This window comes from Bacillus rossius, chromosome 11 (genome assembly GCF_032445375.1).
Source record: "Bacillus rossius redtenbacheri isolate Brsri chromosome 11, Brsri_v3, whole genome shotgun sequence".
Lineage (NCBI taxonomy): Eukaryota > Metazoa > Arthropoda > Insecta > Phasmatodea > Bacillidae > Bacillus > Bacillus rossius.
In genome coordinates this window covers 37,026,221-37,052,352 of record NC_086338.1, presented here as the reverse complement: position 1 = coordinate 37,052,352, position 26,132 = coordinate 37,026,221, and the positions used below count along the sequence as shown (strand labels likewise).

Sequence of the window (26,132 nt, the reverse complement as noted above, 5' to 3'; positions counted from 1 at the left end):
AGTTGCTAGGGTGTCCACAATTTCTTTTGCCGTGATTTTATTCATAATCATCGGCAACATGTTGTCTGCCAATCCTTGGACGAGAAGATTTCTAGCTTTGACGTCTTCTTGCTTAAATCGTTTAAGATCAGCTTCTACCGTCGGAGGTTCGGTTGTCAACATGTGTAATACTCCATTCTGTTCCAACAGTAACTTCATCCGATAGAACCAGTTACTAAAGTTTACACCATCAAATGGTCTAATCCCAAATGGTACGTTTGCCGCATTCGCCATACTTGAATACGACATGTTTCACCAAAGACCATACACTGATAATAACCATACACACGAGTCACATGAAGCCCTTAACCAAAAACTGCATATTCTCCATAAAACCAACTATATCTCTTGAACAGAAGTTGCCTACTGGCTCTGGGCCCATAACCTATTAGAGTTAACACAGTAATATGCGTTCACTTCTGTTACTATATAAATGGTTTTATTGGATTGACTTCACAGTCTACATTTTAAACAAAGTGTATCAGCAGCCTGCACAACAACAACAACGGAAGTCGTTAAAAAAAAGAAAAACAATGCTGCCAACATTAACACATAACATCCTCTTCCACTAACAGAATATTACCAAAACCAGAATCACTTATATTACGTACCTATACTAGGACGATACATATAAAGAACTAAATCGGAATTGTCATCAACAGTTTGTACTTATTTGTAAGAAATAGCCAAGATCCAAAAGGAAATAGTGTCATCTTAGTTTTGCTAAGACATTTACAACACTGTTTTGTGCAAATTCAGCAAAAAAATTTAATTTAATTTAAATGTTTACTACCTTTAGAGCCAAAATCCCAAAACTAGACAAGTATCGTTGTAGTCATACTAAGAGAAAGGTTTTATAAAATGTGTTGGACGAAAAGATGAGGAATCTTAATATGAAAAATAAAAATTGCATTTAATTTCCACAAACTTCACTTCACTTTACTTATTCCTGCTGATGACTAATCTTCAAGGCAAGTACAGTCTGCCGCCCGAGGGAGGAACACATTTCTGCGCGGGTGTGTGCAACACAGGCTCAACTACAATACAGTCCACAAGTGATGAATGTTGCACGGTACTGAAATATTAAAAAATTCAGTGTTGTGAAACTGGATACGTTTTGGGTTTTGGAAATTACCAAGACAATCCGATGTAATTTTATTTTACAGATTAAGTTTCAAACTATCAACTAACAAAATCTGAAAATTTTCCATAGAGAGATTTATTGTGGTTTTTACTAGATTATTAATATCTAAATTCAAGCGACACTCAGGACTACAAAACACATTCTGCGATTGATTTATCGCTTTCATGATAAGTTATTTTGTTCTGCAGATGGTACAAATCACGTCAAATACAAGTTATTAGGAAAAAGATGGATAGTTAGTCAAAAACATGTTACACAAAAACCCAAAGTTATCAATTTTCAAGTGTAATATTTTGTAAACTATGCTTCTTAAACAACAAACAAATAAAATTCAAAAGCATTCATGTACAACTCTTGTACATAGGAAAATAAAATAAAAATTGGTGGATTATGGTGTTAAGTACTTTTTCAAAACCTGAAATTCTTAAATAAAAGTGCCACTTAAAATGAAACTTCCAATACCAATGCTTATGATTATGTCTTAATATGCGATTAAAGAGAAGTCTACTCTCCAAATTTGATTTTATAGTGGTCATAAATTGAGCCATATATTAGTTTTTTTAATCTGGTTAGTGAGTTTCTTTAGAGGGAAAAGGGTGGGGGGCATGGCCCCTCCCTGACAATGCCCTTGCTGGTGTTATCTTTGAAATATTTTGAATATTTTGTGGTGTTTATATCCTTGTTGACAACAGCATTTTTTTGCTTAATTTTTTTTTGTCTTTTTTTTTGGTATTTTTAGTTTTTAGTTTTTCTTCAACAGAAAAAGTTTTTGCAATGGCGTATGTCCAAAAACTTACATCAAGCCCTTGCTGGTGTAGCAATTAAAAAAAACTTTTACTTTCACCTTAGAACAAACTTTTTAACACAGTTCGTAATCACTAACAAGCATTATGCTTGTTAAATTAACATGTAGTAGAATTTGAATTTTCTTTTCAATTTGAGCTAGTTTTAATGCAATATAATGGTGGGTTCTTTTATTTCTAGTCTCAGTTGATAGTAAAGGCACCCATGGGAATATACAGGATTTCTGCAGTTAAGGAAAATCTAGAAAACTGGGGAAATTCTGGGAATTGGAAAGGGTTCTTAAAAACCTGGAAAACAGAGAAAATGACAAAATATTAGCCACAAAATGGGGTTAGTAATTTTTAATACCAGAGTATTCCTTTGTGTCTTGAAAACCAGTTTGTATTTTGATCACTAAAGGGCAATTAATTAATTACGTGAGTACGATTTTGGCCATTTTTGACCCCCCACCCCCATGTAAAGACACATACGATTTTATAGAGTTTCCTTAGAAGGCGTTAAATAGTTTAATGCTGTTAGAAAAGGTTCAGTTACACTGAAAATAAGTTATTGTTTGACATGAATCAAACATTTTTATTTTTTAAAAAAATAATTATTTAGTTTTTTGAAAAATGCATTGTATAATTTAAGGTAAGATTTGAAACAAGCTTAAAGTAAGGAAACATATCACAGACATTTGCTGTGTGGAGAAAAACAAACACTGGCACAAGCTGTCAGTGGGCACGCAGCACCCTAACTGTTCGCTACGTGTCGGCAGTGGCATGCAAAGTACGTGTCAGCTGCGTGATGCTGTGTTTCAATCGCGCTCCCACACACGGAAAAGAATCTGTACTGTCGGTTGCAGTGTTCAGCCGCCCACAACATTGCGCTTTCACTTTCATTTCACCTTTAGGTTTTTTGCAACCCGATGCATTGGCGTAGCTGTGTTCATAAAGTTGGGGGGGACAAATAATGATTTTGATTTCATGTAAACCCATTCCCCTGTTACTCCTGGTCCTCCACCGGAAAATTTTGATTTTAAAAGTGCAAAATAGCGCTTTTTAAGCAGTTTTTGTATCTAACCATTGGATACATCGATGTTAAAATTATTATTGTTTCCTTAAGATAAAATTTGAGAGTGAAGAAATTACAAATAAAGTTGGGCAGAATAATATTATAAAATAAAAATATCACGGTCTAGAAAGTTGGGGGGGGGGGGGACAGTCCCCTCCACCCAAAAAGTTCAGGGGGACACGTCCCCCCTGTCCCCCCCTGGTTCCTACGCCCCTGACCCGATGACTCGCGCACATGTTAGACTCCTTGCTCCGTGGTTCAAGACGGACTGTTGGTGCTAGCGGAGAGGGACGCACGAGCCCGGCGCGTGGAAATCTCTCGCGACCAACTGTGAGCTTGCGCACTCCTATTTTCGAGCTCCGACAGCTGAACACTGCAGCGAACAGTACAACGCACTCTTATTCTGCGATTATTCGATGCACCCTGGTGCTTCTTGGGGTGTTGATGCTTGAACTCTTGCATTACCAAAAAAATTTTCCAGCGCAGGCGAATTTTGACTCTTAGTAAAATATTATGTTGGAATGGCTTTTAACCCCCCACCCCAAGGTAAGGTCATGTAGAGATTTAAAAAAAACCTTCCCTTTTGGGACCTTTTCGTAATTAATGAACGGCCCCTAATTCATGTGTAGTTGAAAACCCTAAACCCATTTGTTTTCATCATTAATTAAGTGTAACAGAAACAATCAATCAGATGTCTATTGATTTAATGATCATATGTTGTTAATCATTTACCTCATCACAGTCAATTATGTATCGTTTCTAATTGTGATCACATCTAGTGGATTTATATTTCCGGCTGTTAATGTTGGTTGCATGGCATTGTTAGAAAAAACAGTGCAAACTGTGTATTATGTGGGTAAGCATTTTATAGTCAATCTGACACAATATGTGTGGTTTAAGCATGTTTCAGTAAGTATTTTTGTGCAGTTATCTTGCAAGATTGATTAAACAATCAGGAAAAAAAATTTGGTTGGACAGGCAAATCAGGGAAATTGTTTAGAATAACAGTGTGTAATCTGCTTCAAAATTAGTATTGCGTTCATGTTGTTTCAGGTTGTGTGAAATTTCTTGCATAGCGTATCCTCGAGATATGTTCTGCATGAATCCTGTTTTTCAATACCTGTACGAAGAAGTCAAGAAAAACAAAAACTATGCGGATGCATTTAAAAGTAGTAGCGGTATTCTGATGGTAAGTTTTCATTTCACACTGTGTGTAGTTCAGATGGGACCACCAGAAGTGGCTGGGCATAAATTTAACCATTTGCTTATATCTGGAAACAAGGTTTTCATGGTTTTATTTTTAGTCCAATTTTGTTTTTAAAATACAGGATTTTAGTGTTACTGTTTATATTTTTGTGTAAAAGCTGTTTTTAAATACTTCACCAAAATAGGGATAAAATTTATATTGCTGAATTTTTATGGTAAAATAATTTCTAAGAAATTGGTCTATAGCAGATACATTCAGAACAGTAAAAATAAATTAGTGAGAATTTATGGTTTTGAAAGTTATTCAATAAGAAATGCACAATAAAACAAATAATTTTTTTTTCTGATCCATGCATAGGGTAAAATTTTTTTTCGGAAATAATGGCAGTCCTTGAATTTCAAACATTAAAAGGTAACGTTTTCATGATTAGCATTAAGTTTTGGTTAAATGCTACTTAATTTTATTATTTAACTTGCATTTCGGTGCTATTATGGCATATTAACTCGCATTTCAGTGTTACATGTTCTTATGACATACTTTTTGGTGTTTTTCAGTTTTATCGCAATTCACCTTATAATCGCGTCTCTTAGGGCTATAAATTTCAGATACACTGTGCTTGGGTGAGATATGTGTTACAGAGTTAATACTGAACAATATGGGCTCTTCTGTAAGAATTTAAATAACCAACAAAATTATTTTTTGTGCGGTAACTATTTATTTAACATTATTTTCTTGAGGTATGTTGAGGTATTGGTAATGGTTTTCTACCTCTTGAAGAGGGTGCAGACTATGATCATAATAAAGATAATTATTCTGTATCATGTATCCAAGTTAATCCCTTGATCCTGACGGAAAGATTGTGTGTATATTGATCCTGTGGTACACGATGCTTGCTGTTTTAATTTGGTACGTCAAAATATCCTGAACATAACAAAACCTTGGGTTATAACAATGAATTACAATCTTAAGTTGAATACGAAAGAAAACATTTCCACAAGACATGAGATAATTTGTATAGAGATGGTAGAACTTTTATTTGGCCAGAATGGTTAATTTTTTCTTTGCTTGCAGACATGTTAAATGTACTGATACCGGCCCATTGCGTAATGTTGGTTGTGGCATTTTCGTTGCAGATTTAAGTTAACCATTTTAAATGATTTTGGTATTTTGCTTTGTAACAAGTCCATTTCTTCAGTTAGCACTGCTGAAATCAAACTTAATTATTTTGATCACTGTTCTGAAATATTTATTTATATGTGTGTTATTTTTTGTGCAACTGGCATGTTTTTTTTGCATATTTATTTATAAATTTATTCATTTCAGTGTGCAGTTTTGCAGACTGGAAATTTGTCCAGATATGTGGTTGTTGGCAACACACATCTCCGCAGCGGTGAGGAAAACGGCCACATTCGTCTCATGCAAACCATGATGGCAGTTGAGCATCTCCAACACATTGTTGCAAAGTACAAGCAAATAGTACGTATGAAATAGAATGCTTTATTTTTATGTACGTTTGTCTAAAAATATTTTATCAAAGTTTTTTTTTTAATTTTTTTTAAAAACAAGTTTGATCACTTTCCTGATACACAAAATTTTGTGAAGCTATAACATTTTTTCATTACAGCAATTTTTAAGTATTCATTTGTTGCATATTTTACTCTAGGTAATAGGGTTTTATTTTAAAATCAACGAAAAAACTTTTAGAGATGATTTTTTCACTGAATAAGCAGCTAGTATCATCAACCGCCCATCATTTAAAAAAGTAACGCCTATGACAAAATATAATTTCTGAGATAAATATGTTATACCTAACTAAAGAAATGCCCATTATGTGACTGTGTTAATCTCCACACAACTGGAAAAAATGTCGGCTTGGTTAGCAGTACACCAACATAATATAGAGGATGCTCAAAGACAGGAGCTAAGCAACTAAATACTTTCAGCACATTTACATTTGGATGCAGAGTTTTATAGAAAGTTAAATAATTATTATTATTATTCAGGCTCTGACATCGTAATGATTTTGTCTGGCTCTACTGAAGTGACATCTAAGCTGATATAACTTATGATTGCATTTACACAAAATAGTGAGCACAGTTTTACAGTGATGGTGAATATCCAAACCATAGAACATGTCTCTAATTTTATATTGCGGGTCAAATTTTTTGTAGGTTGTTAGTGTGGGTGTGATGAACGTGTAAGGTATGTGGAATGGAAGGGTAAGTAGGAGAAGGAAATATATATTAGTGGGATGTGGCCAAGGAGGTGGAAAAATCTTCTTGGGCGTGGAATGCTTTTTTTTAGTGCTACACGTGTTCACAATATATTCACCATGTAGTGCTACTATGTCACTATTCTGGAGAAACGAAATACATTTATGTGCCTAATCCACCAGCAAGCTATTGTTTTGCACACTTCCCAAATCATCATTGGCTGATCTTGTGATTTAACACAATCATATACATTACTCAATGACCCATATTAATCTATATCTCCACCATACTGGCTTACCCATGTCCACCAACCTTACATACTTTCCCTTATTTCCCTAACAGTACGAATAGCGCTTGTGATCCGTGTCTTTCCGTGCTTTCAAGTGTTGGTGTTTGATGTGGTCATCAGTCATCTTGAAATAAGCTGTTGTGGCTGTTCAAAAGCTGTTAAAAAGCCTGAACCTTTTTTTTTTACAGTGTGTTTTGGCGGGAGAGCGAAAGCAACATCAACTGGCAGAGCATGTTGAGTGTAAGTGGAATGGAGGGGGTAGAGGCACTGCCTCTCCTCTCATGCAGATACCAACACTTGGCCACTCGAAAGTTTCTGGTAGCTTCCTCCATCCCTCTACCTTTGCATACTTTAGGGAGGTGGGTATGAAGGTCACTTTCTTGGAAAGCCAAGTTCACCCGGGCGCATCTGAAGATAGTGACCGCTGTGTAGAGCCAACACGACTGCTGATCATTGAGAGACGAGGGAATTTACATTTGCAGATTGGTTCGGCAGGCGGCACACATACTCATTTATTGCTTGTGCCCTTTAGTAACCCTTACTGCTTTCATTCTATGTTTTAGAGGAGTGGTTCCCGTACTTTATCGTTTGTGACAGTGGGTAAATTGAAGGCTTTTTGCCTTCTTTCAGTCTTTCGTGATGTTCTTAAATACTGTAGCCACGCCACTTTCATAAGTTACACTTCTTAGATAGTTTTCTTATGCTTTGGTAATAGTTTTTGTCCCATAAAAATTCATGCAGTAGGTTGGCACAGTGGTATTTCCAGAAGACTTTGGTTCAAATCTTATCTGGCCATTCAGACTTTGATTTTCCGTGGTTTCTGAAATCACTCCAGAAAAAATGCTGCGTTCCTTGAAGCTAGGCATGGCCAATTTCTTTCCCGATATTCCTGGTCTGTTTCGTTGTGTGTTACCATCTCCAATGACCCAGATGTTGACAAGACAAGAAAAAGTCTCGTAAACCAGAGACGACACTGAAGATTTTCCCTGAAGCTGTATTGTTGGATCACAACTGGTGCTGTACCGATGCAATAGTTTTAGTATCGGTTTCTGCCACTAATCCCAATTTTTTGAATTTCCAAAATGTTCGTTTCCAACTGACATTTCAAATACAAATGAAAAAAGTACAATAATTTCAGGTGTCGCCCATCTTTTCTTTTTACCTGTTTATAGTTCCATAGGTGTCTTTTCTGTAATTTAAGGCCATTCTTGAATTTTGTGTTTGTTAATTAGTCAAAGGCATAATATGTTTTGTGCTATTCACAAATTTTATGCGTTCAAATACTTTTTTTTGTCATCTACCAAAAATCCTTTTAATAAAGAATTCTGTCAAGGTACCGACTTACCACTTTAAAAATATTAAATTTCTGGATCATTTACAAAAGTATTGATTCGGTTTTGTATCCGTTATCGGATTTGTTTAAAAAACAAATGTATCAGTAATCGGATGAGTGTGGGTTTTTATCCACATCGCCCATCACTAGCTCGCAACCCTGGGTTTTGGGGACCGCCGTTTCTGAGACTGTAGCTTACGTAATGTTTTTGCTCTCTGTGTGCGCATCACGTCAGTAGACCCTCACGACATCAGTTTCCCGTCGTGTGTGTGTGCAGGGCCCGAACGTGGAAGTCACACCGGTCCTCTGCGGTGACCTCAACAGCCTGCCGCAGAGCAGCGTGTTGGAATTACTTGAAACTGGCAGCCTTCCGGCAGACTGTCCTGATTGGCGGAGCAGTAAGTTCATCAACGGCTTTTTCCCCCAGCGGACTTTGATACAGATCAAAAGCATTTAATGTGTGGCTGATTAAAAGTGAGAATAACTGTTTGTTGTTATCTTTGAAAGATTTGTGCAACGGGAGTGCATGACTTGATGTAAGCTTTTGGACATACGCCATTGCGTGAATCAGTGAATTCTTTGCACTCAACTTTACCTTTATTGACATTACTGTGTAAAAACTCATTAACCTTGGAAATTTTTAAATTGATATTTTTGATTCTTTGGTACATTACGACCATACAGACACACGTGTGCTTAGCAATGGCGTATGTTCAAAAGCTTACATCAAGTAACTGTTTGTTGGCTTGAGGCAGGTCAGAATGGATGAGATACGAGAAGGCTAATAATGGTAATACAGGGAAGCTTGCTGATCTGCTTGAGGGAGCCGTAAGAATGTAACGAGAGGTTTGCAGAGTACAGGAATACACTGAGAAAACCTAATAGTTCATGTGCAACGTTCATTATTATATTATTCTTGTTTAGCTTGCTGTGTGTTCTTGCACTAAACATTTTTTTTGGAAGTTGGGTTTCATTTCAGCCTAATGTATCCTTCCACTTAAAGTCAAAAATAATATCGCACTCATCCTATTGATTTGCAATCAGCCACTGGTCATGTTATACTGCGATATTTTCAACATACATAAGTACGTTACTAATGCACTTTTTTTTAAATTTGACTATTTTATGTACATTTAATTAAAATGGCTTGTTTTATTTGTCACCCAATTGCAGTATTACTATGTTCAATAAAATCAAAAGAATTTCTTTTTCTGATATGTGCCGAATGTATTTGATTGTGAAAAGGTACTTTTTAGGTTAAAGTGCATGCAGTTTTGGAAAGGTAGTTTTAATTATGAGCTTAGTTGATTGAGAACAAAACACCAAATAGATTTCCCATGACACTGTTTACAGAAGTAAGTGAAGCTTTCGAAGGCATGCCCCTTCAACATGATTTGAGACTGAAAAGTGCTTACACCAACTTGGCATACACAAACTACACTACTGATTTCAAGGGCTGCGTTGATTACATCTTCTACAACTGTGATGATCTTCAGTTGATCCAGGTAAAATGTAGTAACCAGTGGTGCTTCTAGAGTGGGAAAAGGAAGGGGGCACATAAGCATGTGTGTGTCCCCCCCCCCCCCCCAGAAGGGTTAAAGCTTTATGAGATAAAAGTCTTCTAAAGTAAATTTTAGAATATTTTTATATTAAATACTTATCAAAGCCTGATGCTTAACTATTACTAGCATAGTCTGGATATAATATCTATATTAACTTATTAGAAATCTTAGGTATTAAGTCTCGTTTCCCTGATTTTACTGTAGGGGGAGGGGGGTAATAAAGACCTCCGGTGCACCCTCCCATAAATCAATCTTATGTTCACCCCTGGTAAATAACGTGCCATCTTTCTTTGATATGCAAAAAGTTTATTTTTATTTCAACTAATTTTATTGTAAACTAACATGAGTATAAACTGTACATGCTAACAATGGCAAGAAAGAATGAATGAATCATAATCATTATTCAAGGATGAAAGATTTGCTCGTAATTCAAACTCTTCCCAGAGAACCAGAGAATTGGAAAAAAAAAAAAAGGGGGGGGGGTGGTGAAGCATCTCCTCATTCTTAAGTGTCCATGGTCTATGTTGTATTAAAGCTCTGTGGAAGCCCCACTGCTCGTAACATGTAAATATAAATATGATTTCTAGATAATTAATTATTTATGTGTTGGTATGAATTTAGCCATTAGTAAACTTAACACAAAATTGGACTAAAAACAAATTGAATCTTACTACGAAAATCTTGATACGCCTGTTTAGGATGCTGGATTTTGAATGAGCTCACAGAATAGAAAATCATCTAATGTGAGAGTTGTTATGAGCAAATGTAGAAAACAGCTATCATTGCAAGTTCCTGCATTGGTTGAGTTAACTGTCCGACTCTGCAACAGCTAAACACCGACTTGAAAGACACGAGAGGCACTCTTTTGCATCACCAGAAGCTTGCACCAAATGAGGTGGTCCTTTAGAACTAGGCAAGGCAGGCCGAGCTAGCAATTACATGGCAATAAATTCATTTAGAAAGTAAAAAATTGGTTCTGCATCTTCGTTGAATAAACAAGCATGAGGGGATATGGCAATTTAAGTGCAGGGCACGGATACACAAGTGCAGGACCATAGTTATAATCAAAATCAAAGAATGCAGAAAATGTTAGCTGGAAATGAAAACTGTTACTTAATTATTTCAAGGTCTAAGGGATTGGTGATTTTATGTGTAACATCCTGTGACAACTAGGTGTCTAGTTTCTCTGGTACAAGCAATAAACTAGTTCTTATCATCAAACAGATAGTAAAATGATACATCACCTTAAAAAAAAAAGTTTTACAAAATCTAAGCACTAAATTAAAAAAAAGATTTTTAGAACAGATTCTTTTCTATTCAATGACTACAAATCTCACAATAATTATTTTTCGTAGTGTCTTCAAATACCTGGTGAACCAATATCAGGACTGTTTCAGTACCTTGTAATAAAATTTTCTGATAAATATTTATATCTCAGGGTGAAATTTTTATACAAGCAAAATTAAATATTATCCTTAGTAATATTATAAATGTGAAACAGTGTTTGTTGGTTTGTCCTTCTTTCACGCAGCAAAGAGCAACAGATCGACATGATTTTTTTGTGGACCAAAGAGTGATGTAGGCTACGTTTTATCCCAGAAAAATGCACGGTTCCTGTAATAATTACCTCTTCATGCTAATATGGCTGAACGGATTTTGCTATTGAATTGTTGAAGCTTTATTTGTATCCATGGGGATAGCTAATAGGCATTTTCATTGTTGATACCTTCTGCGACTCAATGACAATGACCATTGCATCACTTGCTGCAGTTTGGGTTAGATTTGTTGATTAATTAATATTTCTACTCAAGTTTGACTTTCAATTTTTATCCGTACATTCATATCTCTTTGTTATAACACAATTTCTTTGTGATATACATATCTTCAAAATATACATCTGTCCATATATGGTGTATCAGTTTGGGTTAGATTTGTCCTTTATTGAAAAATATCCATTATTTTTCCCTTACAACCACCTGAACTATGCCTCTGATAAAAAAGCTAGAGATAAATAATTGTGTATATTGTTTTCCATCGTGTGTAAACATAATTTTTGTAATGATATTTATAAATTATAACAATAAATAAACGTACTGCCTATGTAAGAATTTTTTTTTACATTGTTTATGTTCTTTATTTCAACCTAATGTTTGACATACAACCTTGTATACAGTAGCATGCTAATGTGATGCTCTATAGTTTTGTTCTGTAGTTTTTGTCAATAGAGCACCACTCATGGTCACAGAGGATTGGTGCTCTATTGACAAAAACTCCATAACTTTTTTTTAGAACCACGGAAGCGAATCCGCGGGTAAAAGCTAATGTAGTGTAAAACCTTCGAGAAAAGTGTAAAATAAGTAACCAGTAACAAAGCAAAGCTCAACTCTTCTTGCAAACTAATGATCAATAGATAGATAAATATATATTTTTTTAATACCTATCGAGATGCCAAGGAAGAAAGGAACTAGTGTTGATCAGAAAACCCCTGCAACCAAAAGACAAAAGGCTATCCGGGCGTCGGAAACAAGTGAATAACTGGAGTTTCGTCTGCATCAGGAGCGTGAGTCAGAAAACTTAAACTGTTTCATAAAAATTTTCCACATGATGATTTAAGTGGATAATCTCCAAATATTTATATTTAATGTTCAACTATACATACTTAAATGAGGCATCAAAATGACCAAATGACTTGTGGGAATTAAAATTTTGTGACTCTTGGCAAAGTTTATCCCGGAACTTTCGTGACCATCGCTTCAGTTTCGTGACGTGTAACCCTTAGACACCCTGATACCGATTGATAGGTAACTTTCAAAAAATTCTTTATTTTTGTGTTTTTTGTTGTTTGCATGTTGTAAAGTTATTGGTGGCATGTATTTTGTTGATAAGATTATGCATTTATTTATTTAAAGTTATTTTGTCCAAACGGAATGATTGCTCATTTCAATTGGCAAACCCTTAAAAAAATTTTTTTATTTGGACAGCATTGTTACCTAAACAACTTTGTGGCAAGCAGGGTTTGTAGCAGAACTTTAAAATGTATTTCCCGCCCGTCGTTAGTTTGCGTTGCAACACTCGGAACGACCGGGGGGTCGGTTGTGTCGCTTCGCAGACGGTGCCGATCCCGGCGGAGAGCGAGCTGCAGGCTCAGGTAGCGCTGCCGAGCCTGGCGTACCCCTCGGACCACCTGGCGCTGGTGGCAGACCTGGGGTGGCGCCGGGACGCCGATGCCAGTGGCCCGTCGAGGCTGCAGGCGAAGCTGGGGGACCTGCAGGTGGCCCCCGGCAGGCGAGGAGCCCCCAAGCCTCGCGGGAGGAGCCGGGGAGGGAGAGGCAAGGCTGCCGGGAACACGTAGTCGGGAGTACCTACCGTGTTTCTAACACGTTTTTTAATCACTAAACATCACTTGTCGTCAGAATTTCTCAACTTTTCTGTACTATATGTCTGTGGTGTGTTTCGAGACTATACAATTTTTTGTGTGCTCGATGATTCATGCGTGTTTGTATATGTGATATGTTGATACACAACTATTTTTTTTATAAACACTAATGAAAGCGTAAGTCTTGTTCAGGGAAAGAAACTGTTGACAAGAATTTCAAATTTACAAAAAGATGCCTAAAAATTCAAAATACATACTTTTTTTTTTTGTTTCTATTCTGTAATATTGAACACTAGAATTATTGCACTCCGGTTTTGTGATTAGTATTTACAATAAGGGGTCGTCCATTAATCACGTGATGTTTTTTTAGCAAATTTTTAACCCCCCCCCTACCAATAAATCACATGTATTTTTTGGTGCAAAATATTTTTAAAAATTTCGGAATATTATCTTTAATTATAGGTATAATCTAATTTAATTCTGGAAAATTAAGCACAGTGATAAAAATGTCCAGACACACATTTAGGTTGCAGGTTTATTCTCACTGGCATAAAAATAATAAAGGAAATGCTTATAAGATGTGATTTACGCATGTATTCGGCGCCAAAATCACAGACTTACTAGCGACTGGCATGCCGAGCCGGGTGGTTCATGTTGCGGCGGGTGGGGATATTGTTGCCTGGCTACGGCGAGTCTAGCTATCTTTTAATTTTTATGTTGTACATATGTCACTAATATCATGCATGAATATATAAAATGATTAAAATAGATTGTGGCAACAGATTTCACAGGCCAAAACAAATACCATGTTTTTTGGAACAAGATACTAAACCTATATAACTTCTATTAGCAGTAAGACAAAATTATATTTTATTGATTGCATGGTTTTAATAATTTTGTTCTATTGCTAACATGGTTTCAGAATGCAATTTTACCTTTTGTCACTGTTTTATTTCCTTATACATTTTCCTATTATGTGTCTGAGTAGGCCTTTAACCAACCACATTTCTGTGGCTTTAGTCATAGACTGCTTTTATTTACTTAGTACCTGATTGTTAAAATATTGTACATGGAAGTCTTACATAAAGATTCATGGGTGAGTTTTTACATGTTAACTGACAAAAATCAGTAATTTAGGTGAATTTTGCTAAATTCTGTTTTATTTCCCTTGCTTTTTGGAGCTAGAGGTGTACTGACTTCCATTTCAGTGTAAGTTTTGGTTTATCACATCACCAAATAATCTGGCTTCTAAGTGTTTTGTTCATAGCAACAGGAAAAAAAATATTCTATTCTGTGACTGTTCCAGGTAATTTAACAACCATGATGTGTCACTTTTATGTGTATTGTGTAAGGAGGGGGGAATGTACTAAGTGTAGGGTGTTGTATCACTGTTTTATACAATCAAATGAGAGTATTTTGAAAATTACTATTTTCACATAAAATATGAATAAGAGTGTAATTATGTATGTAATAATTTTTTTTATATTGACTCTCTTAGTCATTTTAAGCACTGTATTTACCTGCAGAAGATTCGTCCTTGCGTATGAGTTGCACCTATAATTTTGGGCATTAAAATATAACATTTTCACGGCAAGGGTCCCGCTCAAATAATGGTCACACCAAGTATATATCTGTCTTCAGTAGAGTTCTATAGGTACAAGTGAAGCCTTTATTTTCCTGGTCTCCGCTTTATTGGTGGCTTATTGGTGCGTTAAAAATATGGCACTTTCTTTTTCTCTGCTTTCTGTCATACATTATTACTGTGGGAGAGGGTGAGACAACAGTCCTCCCTCCCTTCTTTATGGCCTCTCTCATGCCCCCACCTAACAAAAATACAATGGAAAAGAATAATTTTTTTTTTTATAATTTTGTTTCCCTTACCACCTATTGTATACGTATGTTTTATTTTTACCCGGCCCTTTCCCCAAGAGAGGAAAGGTGGCAAGCTACTCTTCCTTGTCACCAATAAAAACCTAGCACACACACACACATTACAGTCAGCAAGCAACTTGTGTTGTGTGGGGGGGGCTGAAGAAATATAAAAGCTGCACTTCAAAGAAGCTAATGATAACTACAGTTTTGTTATGGAATGTTGCAGTTGAAAGCGTGGGAAATCTCAGGCAAAAAAAAAAAAAATATATATATATATATATATATATATATATATATTTTTTTGGGACACAGTCGCGTATTCATGGAAATTTATTTTTGTCCTTGAATTTACACACAAAGTCCGCAATTACATGGTACTCGCCACAAATACAAACGGTTTCCCTAGCAATGACACAAATTAATTTTTTTCCCTGCTCTGTAAAATTTTCACTTTAGTTAATTTTGATGATGCCTAAACCATTCTTAATGTTCCCATACAAATCACATGTCGCAAATAAGTCCAATGAATGTAGTCACAAAATTTATAGTTCATGTTTTCAAAAAATATATATATATTACATACTCGGCCTTGCCCAAACCACAGTTTTAAAGTTTGTCACTTAATACATAATTAATTGCCTAGAGCAACCCACTTAGTCCACATCGAGCAGAGAACTGGCAAGATGCAACCACACACGGAGGAGGAAGCTGTGTGACCTCACCGACCAATCACAGCACAGCTATCAGAAAGCATCCAATCACAACGAATTTCACTACCAAGAAACTTCCAGAAGTCCGTGAATGATTCATAGAATTACATTTTTTTCCCCCTTTACTGTCTCTGTAATAAAGTGATAAGCATTTTGGGAGATGCAAGAGTTCGGTTTTCCCATCATAAGAACACATACAGAAAGTACAAAAACGTCTCTGATAAACTGACTGACTACTGGCACCAGAGCGTTGCATATCTGCCCTTACTTTATCAAAACACTATCAGAAACATAATGAAAGCTTCGAAATGAACACGAATGGAAAATACAGTTATAACATTTAAAATGAATAAAATACTGAAAAAAAGTACACAAATATTAACCTAACAAACAATTTAGAAATGTAGTTAAATAGCTTTTTTTTATATAAAATAATTAAGTATCAGAAACTATTACAAGGATATTAAGAATAATAAAATAAGTATGAAAGAAAATTATGTCACTATGACCTTGAACAACTAAAAACATGATATTTATTCCTTGCAAAAAAAGACTTATAAAAGTTAGGGAGAACAGGGTTCTGCAATGCTACAAAGGAACCTAGATCCTGATATTGTTTAGGATAAAACTAAATTTCTGTTGATTTTATGCAGTGTGGTTGGTAGTGTCACAATCATTTGTGGTCGATTTCAGAGAGAAAAATAAGGAATTACATGTTTAACCTGAGAGTGAAATCGCTTGTTTCCTTGTATGCTCCTTGAGCCAGTCTCGTCACTGCCGACGCCGGGCGAGCGGCAGATGTAGCGCAACTACGCTGTTCAGGAAGCTGCTGAGGTATTTTAATTAAATAAATTATACTTACCGTATTTACTATGCCTGTGCAAATATTCAAACTTTCGAATACAAATAATAAACTATTCGTATTTGATTTGACCTCGAGTACTAACACTTCAAAATAACGAATATTAGTTTCCTAACGGATATTAGACATAGTATACCTCATGAGTTTGTCTTATACCAACGTTCACTATTGAGGTTAAGTCACTTCTGCAATATATATACTCTTTTTGGATGTTTTAATGAGACTTCATAATTACACACATGAACAATAAGCGACATTTTACACATGCAAAAAGTATTCAAAGTTTTTTTTTCACTACTGTCTCCCTAAACAGTAACTGAAAAATTGCGTGGACAATTCAAAACACGGCACATTTGTCATTTCAAACTTGAAACCAAAAATATTATTTGTATTCATTTTGTCACAAGCAACAGAAGTTGGGGGGGGGGGGGGGGGACCATGGACTGCAACATCATAAAACACTGACACTCCATTGAGATGGGCATTAAAAGAAGTAATCGTCCTAGTTTCAACAGCTTGTAAATAGGTAGTCTAACATGTGATATAGTAGCAGCTTACTTGCTATATATATCTATGACAAAGCAGACGTTGCTACTCAAAAATTAAAAAAAAATCGTAAATAATTTTTTAAGATTCTAAATGAAAATAGCAAAAATTTTTTTTATAATATTGCTGAACTAAAATACAATTTACCTGGTGGCTGTTAAAAACAAAAACTCATGAATAACTAAGGTTTAAATATGTAAATTCAATCACCAATTTGGAAATACAGCATTTAAAAAAAAAATTAAAATTTTTTGTAAAAAAAAAATTGCAGTGGTTTTCACAGTAGGTATTTTGCGGTTCGCAAAAATTTTCTGGGTCAGTATGCAGAGTAGCAGGTTGTAGAAAATAAGGCGAATAGAAACTGAAATGAAAGGTTGGTTGGTTAGGTTAAGTTAGATTAACTGCATAATTAAAAAAAATTATTTCATAATTTAAATATGAAAAAAAAAAAGATTTTCCTCATAATTCTCTTTAGTATTATTTGTCTAATTTTCCAAAAGATATTACATGATGTGAAAAAAAAAAATTAGTGGGATTCTATTTCTCATTTGTATTATTTGTTTTCAATATTTGTATTCGTGAATAATTTGATATTCATATTAGATACAAACTAAATAACTGGTATTCGCACAGGCCTAGTATGTAGCCACATATGGGTCGCACATTTCATGCCGATTTTTTGTTTAATAACGTGTACTGCGATTCATATGCAAATTTTCTTATTTATGGTAAAAATTATTAACATTGCACAATGTGCTTAAATAACTAGCCTCTTGTTGGTTTTTGATAAATATTCTACAAGTAAGTATAAATTGTTTTATTAAAATATCTCGGCAGTGCGTGTAAAGCGTCGTGAACTGCGCCGTTGCGCTGAGTCTGCCGCCTGTCAGGCGGCTACCCGGCCGTCGCCGGTAAGTGACGTGGCAGTCTGCTGCCGTGCTGGCATCTGAGAAGAGGGGGAAATCTAAAAATAAACCAGCCAGGCAGTGAGAAAGAGGGGAAGGGGTGTGCGTGTGGCCCTGAAGCAGTGTACCCCCCTCCCGTGAGCTGGCACTGTTTTTATTTACAAGGAAATAGTGTGCAGTCTTTTCTCTCTTGGTAAGGGGATGGGTAAAAAAAAAAAGACAGATCATGGTGTGACCCACTAATCTAGGGCGACCCTTACGGTGAACGTGTTAAGATTTTTTTTTTTGCCCGAACTTAAATGTGTGACCCATACACAGGGGCGATCCTACGATTTTAAAAACAACATAGGCTAGTTATTTACCAAACATGCAATGGCTTTTTTTTTTTTTTTTTTACCAAAGTTAAAAATGCACATTAGGGCTGTGCTACATTTTTTAAACTAAAAATCTCAGCATAACTGTGCAATCCATACGCGAGTTGATATGGTAGTATGTCGTCATAAGTAGTACATCATTTGGAGTGTGCTTTTACCGTATCATGTAGATCCAAATGGGCTTCTTAATGTTTTTAAGTTTCAAGTCATGCGAAGTGGCTGTGTAAGAATAATGTTATGTATAAAAGCAACATAATTTAAATTATTTGTGTGTTGTGCACTGCACTTAATTATGCTAGTGCAAATGCTCCTGAGCTTCAGAAGATTTTATGGAAATTAAAACAAAACATTACTCAGTAACTGAAATAAGCACATTAATCTTCTTTTTCGTATAATTTTGTCTTCTTTCTACTTGGGTAACGTGATCTAAAAATATTGTGTATAAATTTTTTTTATCATGTGTTTCAAATAAGACTGTTATTTTATACTGTGTGTACTTTCTTTATTTTCAAGTAGAGTTAATTTGAAATATCTAATAGGTATTCTGACAAAAAATAAAAAATACTATTTGTAATTTTTTTGTATTATATTTATAAAATGTTCATAAATATCAAATAAAGTTTTATGTTATGTTAGCCAATGCTTCTGAGGATTGAGTTTGTAATTCCATTGCACTCACCTACGTCACTATTATTAAGTTTACATACAGTGAAGCACTAGTCGGATAAACCAAATTCTGATGGGTGTGTTATGGCTTTGGTCTACAAAGTTTAATTTCATTGTTTTTTTTTCCTGAAAGCATGCTGTACACATCTTGTTACATGCAAGACACCATCCTTGACATTAAAGCATTACCTGATGGTTATGTTTCATAAAGTCCGCCAATTGTGCACACATTTAGAAAGGTGCTTTATGATTATTTTTAAGTTAAATCTGGTAAACATATTGTTGCATTGAAATGTGAGACTGCAACAAATGGGTTTTTGTAAGACACTGAAGCAATGTGCCCATTAAGAAGAACATATTAGATCTACACAATGGTTGAGAGAAGAAATAGGTATTTTATAATTTACACTGTTGTTTTTGATAGTCTTTGTAAGAAAAAAAAAGTGCATGTTCGCAAGCAAGAAGTTATACTCCTTAGGCGTGATTAAAAAATTAACTAAAGCATATAATGAACAGCAAAAGGAAGAAATAGTACAATGCTTATCTTATTAAAGATGTCTTTTGTCTTATTAAATGATAAATATCATAGATGTCATGTATGTCCTAACACAATTTTGTCTGCTAATAAATTATAAGTAAACCTGAAGAAAATCAAATTGCAGACATTTTGTTCCCTGGTTTAGCATTAAAACAAATTTTTATAGTAGTACAATCTTAAAAACACGTATGAGCATGTTTTTCAATTAGTTTGAATCATTAACTATTTTTCAGTCATTTTTAGAACAAACCACATATGTACTACGTTGTACATCTTGCTTTTGAACACAAATCGATGAAATGCGCACGCACATTTGATTTCCGTTGCATGCTAAAATTAGACCTCCAATGTGTCTCAAGACGTATAGCTTAAAACAAAACAAAAATTTATATGAAATATATATATTAAATATTATCAACAGTTGTTAGACTTTCCTAAAACACAGATGCCTGAGGTAATATTTAGTCCGGCTGTAAAAAAAAAAAATTAAAACCAGTTTTAAATTAGTGTCGCTTAGCTCACGGCGTTCTCGGACCTCAGTGCGTGGATTTTTTCGTCGGTGTATCCCAGGATGCTTTTCAGAACCTCGTCGGTGTGTTGGCCGAGCACAGGCGGGGCGGAGCGAGCGACGTTCGTACTTTCGCTGTAGACAACGGGCGGCCCGACAACTTTGCAAGTCCTGCCCGAGGCGTGGGCCAGCTCCTTCACCAGCCCGATCTCCTTGATGTGTGGGTCACTGAACACCTGTGTTTAAAAAAAAAAAAAAAAAAAAAACATAAAATAAAACATGTAGGTGATTGAGTTGGTTCATGACTCGACACATATGCTGTGGGTGTGAAACCTAGAGTGGGATGAGATGGTGAGGTTTTTAGAGAATGTCAAGAAGGGGCTTGCCCCGTACCCGTACGTACCTGTATGTAATGCTGCGAATGTTTACCGAAACCGTAGAAACTGAAATAAGGGGGTCGCAAACTTGTATCCTGTCATTGGGAACGGCTTAGTTGAAAAACTACATGCTCTGCCTCTTAAATTTTGTCATTTATGCCACTTTAGACAGCTGTTAATTACTGCTTCCTGAACCTCCACTTTGTTGTAAAACTACAAACTGTGCCTTACACACTTACGCCACTTTAGTCTGCGGCTTTACAGATGAGGGATTCAAATGGAGTTTATCACTGGGTTCTTATAAGTTTTCTTGACCGTGGCTGCTGGGGGAGGCATCTCCAACCCCTCCCCCTTATCTTTCACCCACCCAGAGACTACCCACCCTATATCACCACATTCTTTGCTTTCTGAACAGCCGCCCCTTTTGAAATAACTGTGGCTTGGTTTTTCAAAGGAGACCATGTAAATCACTGTACTGACAAGAAAGTGACACAGAAAGGGTCTAATAAATATGGAATAAAATTAATAATTTAAAAAAATTTTTCAAGTGCTAAGTACTTTAAATTGCAATTTCCAATCCATAAAGTCTTCTTTCTTAAACTCATAATCTAAAAGTCGCTGAAACCGCCAATTTTTCCGATCCCTAGCCATGGCCTGTGGTAAAGAATTATCCCAAAACTTGCCTGGAGAGATCCCGGTCAACCATGGAAAACCTAAATCTAATGAACAGACCGTGATTCCAACCTGAGTCATCCTGCGTGCCCGTCCAACATTTCACAATGGCTCCACCACACTCAGTGGAAATTTAGATAATGTGTTACCTCACTTAAAAAGTCTACCACTCTCTACCAGATGGTGTTAGCCTTTTCTTCTAAACCTTTAGCTATCCCGCTATTTACCAACTAGTAATAGTATGCTTCGATACTTCCAAGACAAACTGCCCAATTAAAATTCTGGCTTGCCTATAGCTTTTTGTCACTTTTGAGACACAGAATAATGGATGCCCGTGTTAGGGGCAACACCAGTACATGCATCAACTACCCAATTGCTTTCATGCACAGGATAATGAACTGGTGTGTTTTGTTTCCTCAGTATGGAATTGTAGGACTTTTTAAGTGGTGAGTCTGTAATGTTATGATACGTTTTCCTCTGAGCATCTCTAATGGTTATTCTCAGCAATCATCACGCTGTGATTGTTGCTGATTACTATACATTGGTTTGGATTGCACTGTCTTCCTTCAAGAATTGAACGCTGTGTAAATTAGAGTCTGTTGCAGGTCCACCAATTATTTCTGTTCTTCGTACCGGAAAAAGACGCCATACGCTAGCGGCTAATCAAGTAGTAAGGTATTCTCTCTTAAAATGTCTTTGAAAGAAAAATTCTATTTTCTTCAGAAAAAGACAATTTGTTCATTGAAGACATAATGAGGTATCCTGCCATGTATGATTTGTTACACAAGGTTTACAGACATCAAAGTTTGAAGTATTTGACATGGAACCAGATTGGACAACGCATTGTTGGATCTGGTGAGTGCTATGTACCACAGGAAAATTATTCAAAAATTTTTTTTTTTTTGCATCTGTTATAGTATGTCTTTTTGATGTCTTCTTGAATTAAATTGAGCACAAACTTGAAATGTACTGGAGACTGTGGCATAAATTATGTGAATTTCTTTTCATCTGCTTAAATACGATTTATCATAAGAATTCTGTAGAAATCCATCATTATCTCTAGCTGAAAATGAGAGAATGGTTCCTATCTGTATTTAATGACTCACTCATTAATAGAGACAAAATTTTATGGTGTTATTTTTAGGATTTAATTTTTAAAACAGGAGATTTTGGTGTTTCTATTTTATTTTTATGAACTCTCATTATTCATAAAGATAGCACTATTTTCAACAAATATGACACATTAAAAGATTACATTTTTGTAATCTGAATTGAGTTTTGATTAAATAAACAGGTTAATTTCATAATTTGTTGTTGCATTTTGGTGCTTTATAATGCATTAACATATGTTTGTGTTACATGGTGTATTGATATAATTTTCTGTGTTATTTCTGCTTTATTGCAATTCACCATATAATCTTGACCCTACTCAAAAACAATCAGTCGTCTTCCGCAGCCTGTTGAAAATAACTAAACAACAGCCCACTTCTGCTGAAAACACTCGTGACTGCCACCGACTGCCAGAAATACTCCGTATTTGAAAATTGCGGATGTAAATTAACACAGTGATAAACAATTGGAGGAAAATACTTCCGCGTTTGGCACTATTTTCCGTTGTGCGTGATCTCTGCTGGCGATCATCGCTTAACAGTACATAGATGTTTGGAGGAAAATGTTTTCTTTACTCTGTGCTACCATGGACAAAGGTTTGATTTTCGTTCCTAATGGCGTGTTTTGAAATCTAATGTATATTACCTAAAAGGTGTTTCCAAAATACTAGATTCAGACATTATTAACATACAAAAAATACACTTTTGCAAGTCCACTAAGGAGTACAGTGTACTGAAAAAAATTTATGAAGTTTTCTTTGATCTGTTATAGTGCAGAAAAATTGCCTCCTGTTTTCCAGATGCTCATATGTGGGTGACAAGAAAACATTGAATTATTAATGATGTTTTTATGTTTTTTTTTAATTTAACATGATTGAACCATAAATTAAGCATAACAAAGTACGGTGTGTCAATTGTACAAAGTTTTAAGTAGTGATAAAATTTACAAAAAAAATGTTAGATACATTAATTTCTACATAAGTTGAGTATTTTGCACCGTCAGGAGATGTCAACTGATTGTTTATTTTTTATGTGGGTTTTGTACTCTTATTATAGGAGGCAATTTTTTTGCACGATTGAAAAAAAAAATTCTACCTACTCTACTTAAGAGACTGGCATACATACAACTATGTGTAAGTTATTTTTTTTTTTTTTAAATGATGTTTGGGGTAGAACCTCACTGCAAAATGTTAAATATTTTTAAAGTAACAGTCTGGACATGAATATCTATTACCCCCTTCTTGCTGCTTCTATCCAGTGGGAAAAGAGGGGCGATTCCTAATTTATCACACAGCGTAGCCCACCTGATCTCTCGTCTCGAACCTTCTACTCTCCATCGTTGGCTACAAAACAACGTCCAGTGCCACTTTACCATCTCAGGGCATTCACATTCTGAAAAATCAGGGAAGTTGGAATTGGTCAGGAGAAGTCGGGGGAGTTTACCTGAAATCCTGAAAACATCATGGAAATACCCCATTGATAGAAAATTGAGGAGAAAATGTCATGCTTCAGTGTGATATCATCCAGATGTGGTGTTTTAGTGCATAATCATACACTATTAAATGGCATATGCAAGGTTCTGTTTAACTAGGACAGTCCTGGTGATGGTTGAATTTTCTTTATCTTTAAGAAAATTTCAAAGTAGGTAAAGTATAAAAAAAAAAAATTGAGCAAGTCTTCAGTACTCATCAGAAATGTACATCTAATCTCAGTAACGAACAAATTCATGTGTTCTCATGCAAATACGCTTATAATACGAGCCTCGGAAATGAAAGTTAACATAGAACTCTTAAAAATAATGCAGAGAATTATAAATATCCTCAAATCGTGTTTTTAACTAAATTTATAGATCCAAATCACGTGTTTCCCCACCCACTGCGGGAGCAGCTACATCGACTATTGAATCATTCCATTCGCAAACTGAAATTTGAAACCATCTAATGAAATGTCTCCAATAAAAGCAAAAAAAGATTTGAAAAAATTCTTCACATGGCTTTAGAGCTGAATTTTGACGAGGAATTTCATTAAAATGCTGTCCATCTTTTTAAATTCATTACAGTTAATACTATAAAGTTTACCTTTGGCTTTGTGAATTGGCCATTAGTATTTCAAAATTTATCTATAATGTTCTTTTAGTAATATTTTAGACCTTCCAGAAAGCCTTCTCATGATTATATTTTTTGCTGTTACTCTGGAATTTACCAATAAAATAAAACAAACCTGTTCTATGTTGTTAACAGGGCCATTGGGAAATGGAGCTTCTTTGAAAATAGATAGCCATTCATCTAGGGCCTTCTGTCTGAAATGTGCTCTGAGTTGTGGGATGAGGATGGATCTGTTCTCCACACGCAGCCTGTTGCTGCAGAACCTCGGATCACTGGCAAAACTAGGGAGGTTCATCAGCTTGCACAGGCTCTCGTACTGCTTGTCACTTGCAGCCCCGACTGTGAGGTAGCGCCCGTCTTTGGTTGGGAATGTTTCGTAGGGTACGATGCTCTCGTGCGCGGTGCCGTAGCGATGGGACGCTATCCCGGCGTTGAGGTAGTTGGAGGCGACATTGATCAGGCACGACACCTGAGTCGACAGCAGGTTGCAGTCGATTTTCTGTCCGCGCCCGGTTCGCTGCCGATGCAGCAGGCCTGCCAGGATCGCTCCATGCGCGTACAGACCGGTCGTTATGTCGGTGATCGCGACGCCCACCTTGCAAGGCTCCCCATCGGCCGGCCCCGTGATGTGCACGAGACCGCCCATGGAGGCAGCTATCACGTCGTAACCAGGCTGCTTCCTGTAAGGTCCCTCGGACCCGAAACCGGTGATGGAGCAATACACAAGATGTGGCGCCACTTTCCTCATGCTCTCGTAATCCAGTCCGAACTCTTCCAGTTTGCCAGGGACGTAGTTTTCCACGAACACATCGCTGCACTTTGCTAGGTTGTACATAATCTCTTTCCCAGATGCGGATTTTAAATCAACACAAATGCTTTTCTTGTTGCGATTAGAAGCCAGAAAATAACAGCCATCGGTGCAGTCATCAGAAAAGCGTGGGCCCCATTTTCTACTTTCATCACCAACTCCTGGCATTTCAATTTTAATTATTTCAGCACCAAGATCTCCCAAAATCATAGTACAGTATGGACCAGCAACAATACGTGTTAAATCCATTATTCTTATGCCACTTAATGTGCTTGTATCACTTTTACTGCTTAGGTTAGATATGCACCTAAAATGTTTCTTAAGAACAAACAAAATATCAATATTTACTGAGAATAACTTGTTGGCACTAATTTTACAAGGTAATAAACGTATCATTATGTAAATTAAATTAACTCTAGTTTAACTGTTAAAAATACTCAACTAATATGTTTACAGCGTCGTTTGTGGTAGACTATTTATTGACATGTACTTTTGGACCTTGTACATAGATTTTAAATAGCAAACAAACTTCATCCGCTCAAGGACGAGTTGGGCTAGCTTCTCAAACAAAAGTGTAATTATGCATGATGTTTTACCATAAGAAAAGTGTTAAGGAAACAAATTTATTTACACGTTCAACTTTGATACCTGATAATCACATGTTAATTCCGCTAGCAGACCAAATTATTATGGTGTAAAAATTTAGTTGTGGGAGTCCCGCCAAAAATATTTTAAACATTTATATTTTTATGTTTACTATTTTTAGTGTTTCAAAACATTGTAAATGAACTACATGCAAAGATAATAGAAAACACAAGGAAGACCGACTTCTCGGTCAAGATAATTTTTTCTGCCACTTGTTCCGTTATATGCTATGGTTACTGGGAAGTAAAGTAATACTATATTAATGCAAAGTTTGGAAGTTATACGTTCGGTAGGATTAGCTGTAGTACAAAAGGCTAGGCAGTCCCTGTTACGTTTTTGTAGTTTGTAGATTTTCATAAAGATAGTTGAATAATAAGAATATTTATATTTAAATCATGCTACTAGATTTAGTTTA

At 35.8% G+C, this 26,132-nt stretch overlaps 2 protein-coding genes across 4 annotated transcripts in view; one reads left to right on the top strand and one right to left on the bottom strand.

Annotated features, from left to right (window-relative positions):
- LOC134536813 (2',5'-phosphodiesterase 12-like) overlaps positions 1–15,167 on the top strand; it is a 29,320-nt gene extending 14,153 nt beyond the window's left edge. For 2 of the 3 annotated variants that reach the window (XM_063376787.1, XM_063376788.1), the window contains 5 exons: positions 4,094–4,229; positions 5,571–5,723; positions 8,360–8,480; positions 9,436–9,587; positions 12,754–15,167. In XM_063376787.1, coding sequence (XP_063232857.1) covers positions 4,094–4,229; positions 5,571–5,723; positions 8,360–8,480; positions 9,436–9,587; positions 12,754–12,996 — 805 coding nt within the window. In that variant the 3' untranslated portion in view covers positions 12,997–15,167. Of the gene's footprint in view, positions 1–4,093; positions 4,230–5,570; positions 5,724–6,937; positions 6,990–8,359; positions 8,481–9,435; positions 9,588–12,753 lie in introns of those variants that run through there. The other variant, XM_063376789.1, reaches the window with a different exon arrangement.
- Positions 15,168–17,266: 2,099 nt separating this feature from the next.
- On the bottom strand, positions 17,267–25,535 carry LOC134536815 (succinate--hydroxymethylglutarate CoA-transferase). The gene is made up of 2 exons (XM_063376790.1): positions 24,380–25,535; positions 17,267–20,237 (listed from the first exon to the last, which is right to left on the bottom strand). The coding sequence occupies exons 1-2, from the start codon at positions 25,466–25,468 to the stop codon at positions 20,007–20,009; spliced, it is 1,320 nt and encodes a 439-aa protein (XP_063232860.1). The 5' UTR covers positions 25,469–25,535; the 3' UTR covers positions 17,267–20,006.
- Positions 25,536–26,132: the final 597 nt, after the last annotated feature.

What these genes read in the sequence shown, in the direction of transcription:
- LOC134536815 (XM_063376790.1), bottom strand. Translation starts at nt 25,468, where the DNA reads ATGATACGTTTATTACCTTGTAAAATTAGTGCCAACAAGTTATTCTCA. An exon ending in CTGTTAACAACATAGAACAG is followed by an intron (nt 20,238 to 24,379) that starts GTTTGTTTTATT and finishes TTTTAAACACAG; the next exon opens with GTGTTCAGTGACCCACACAT.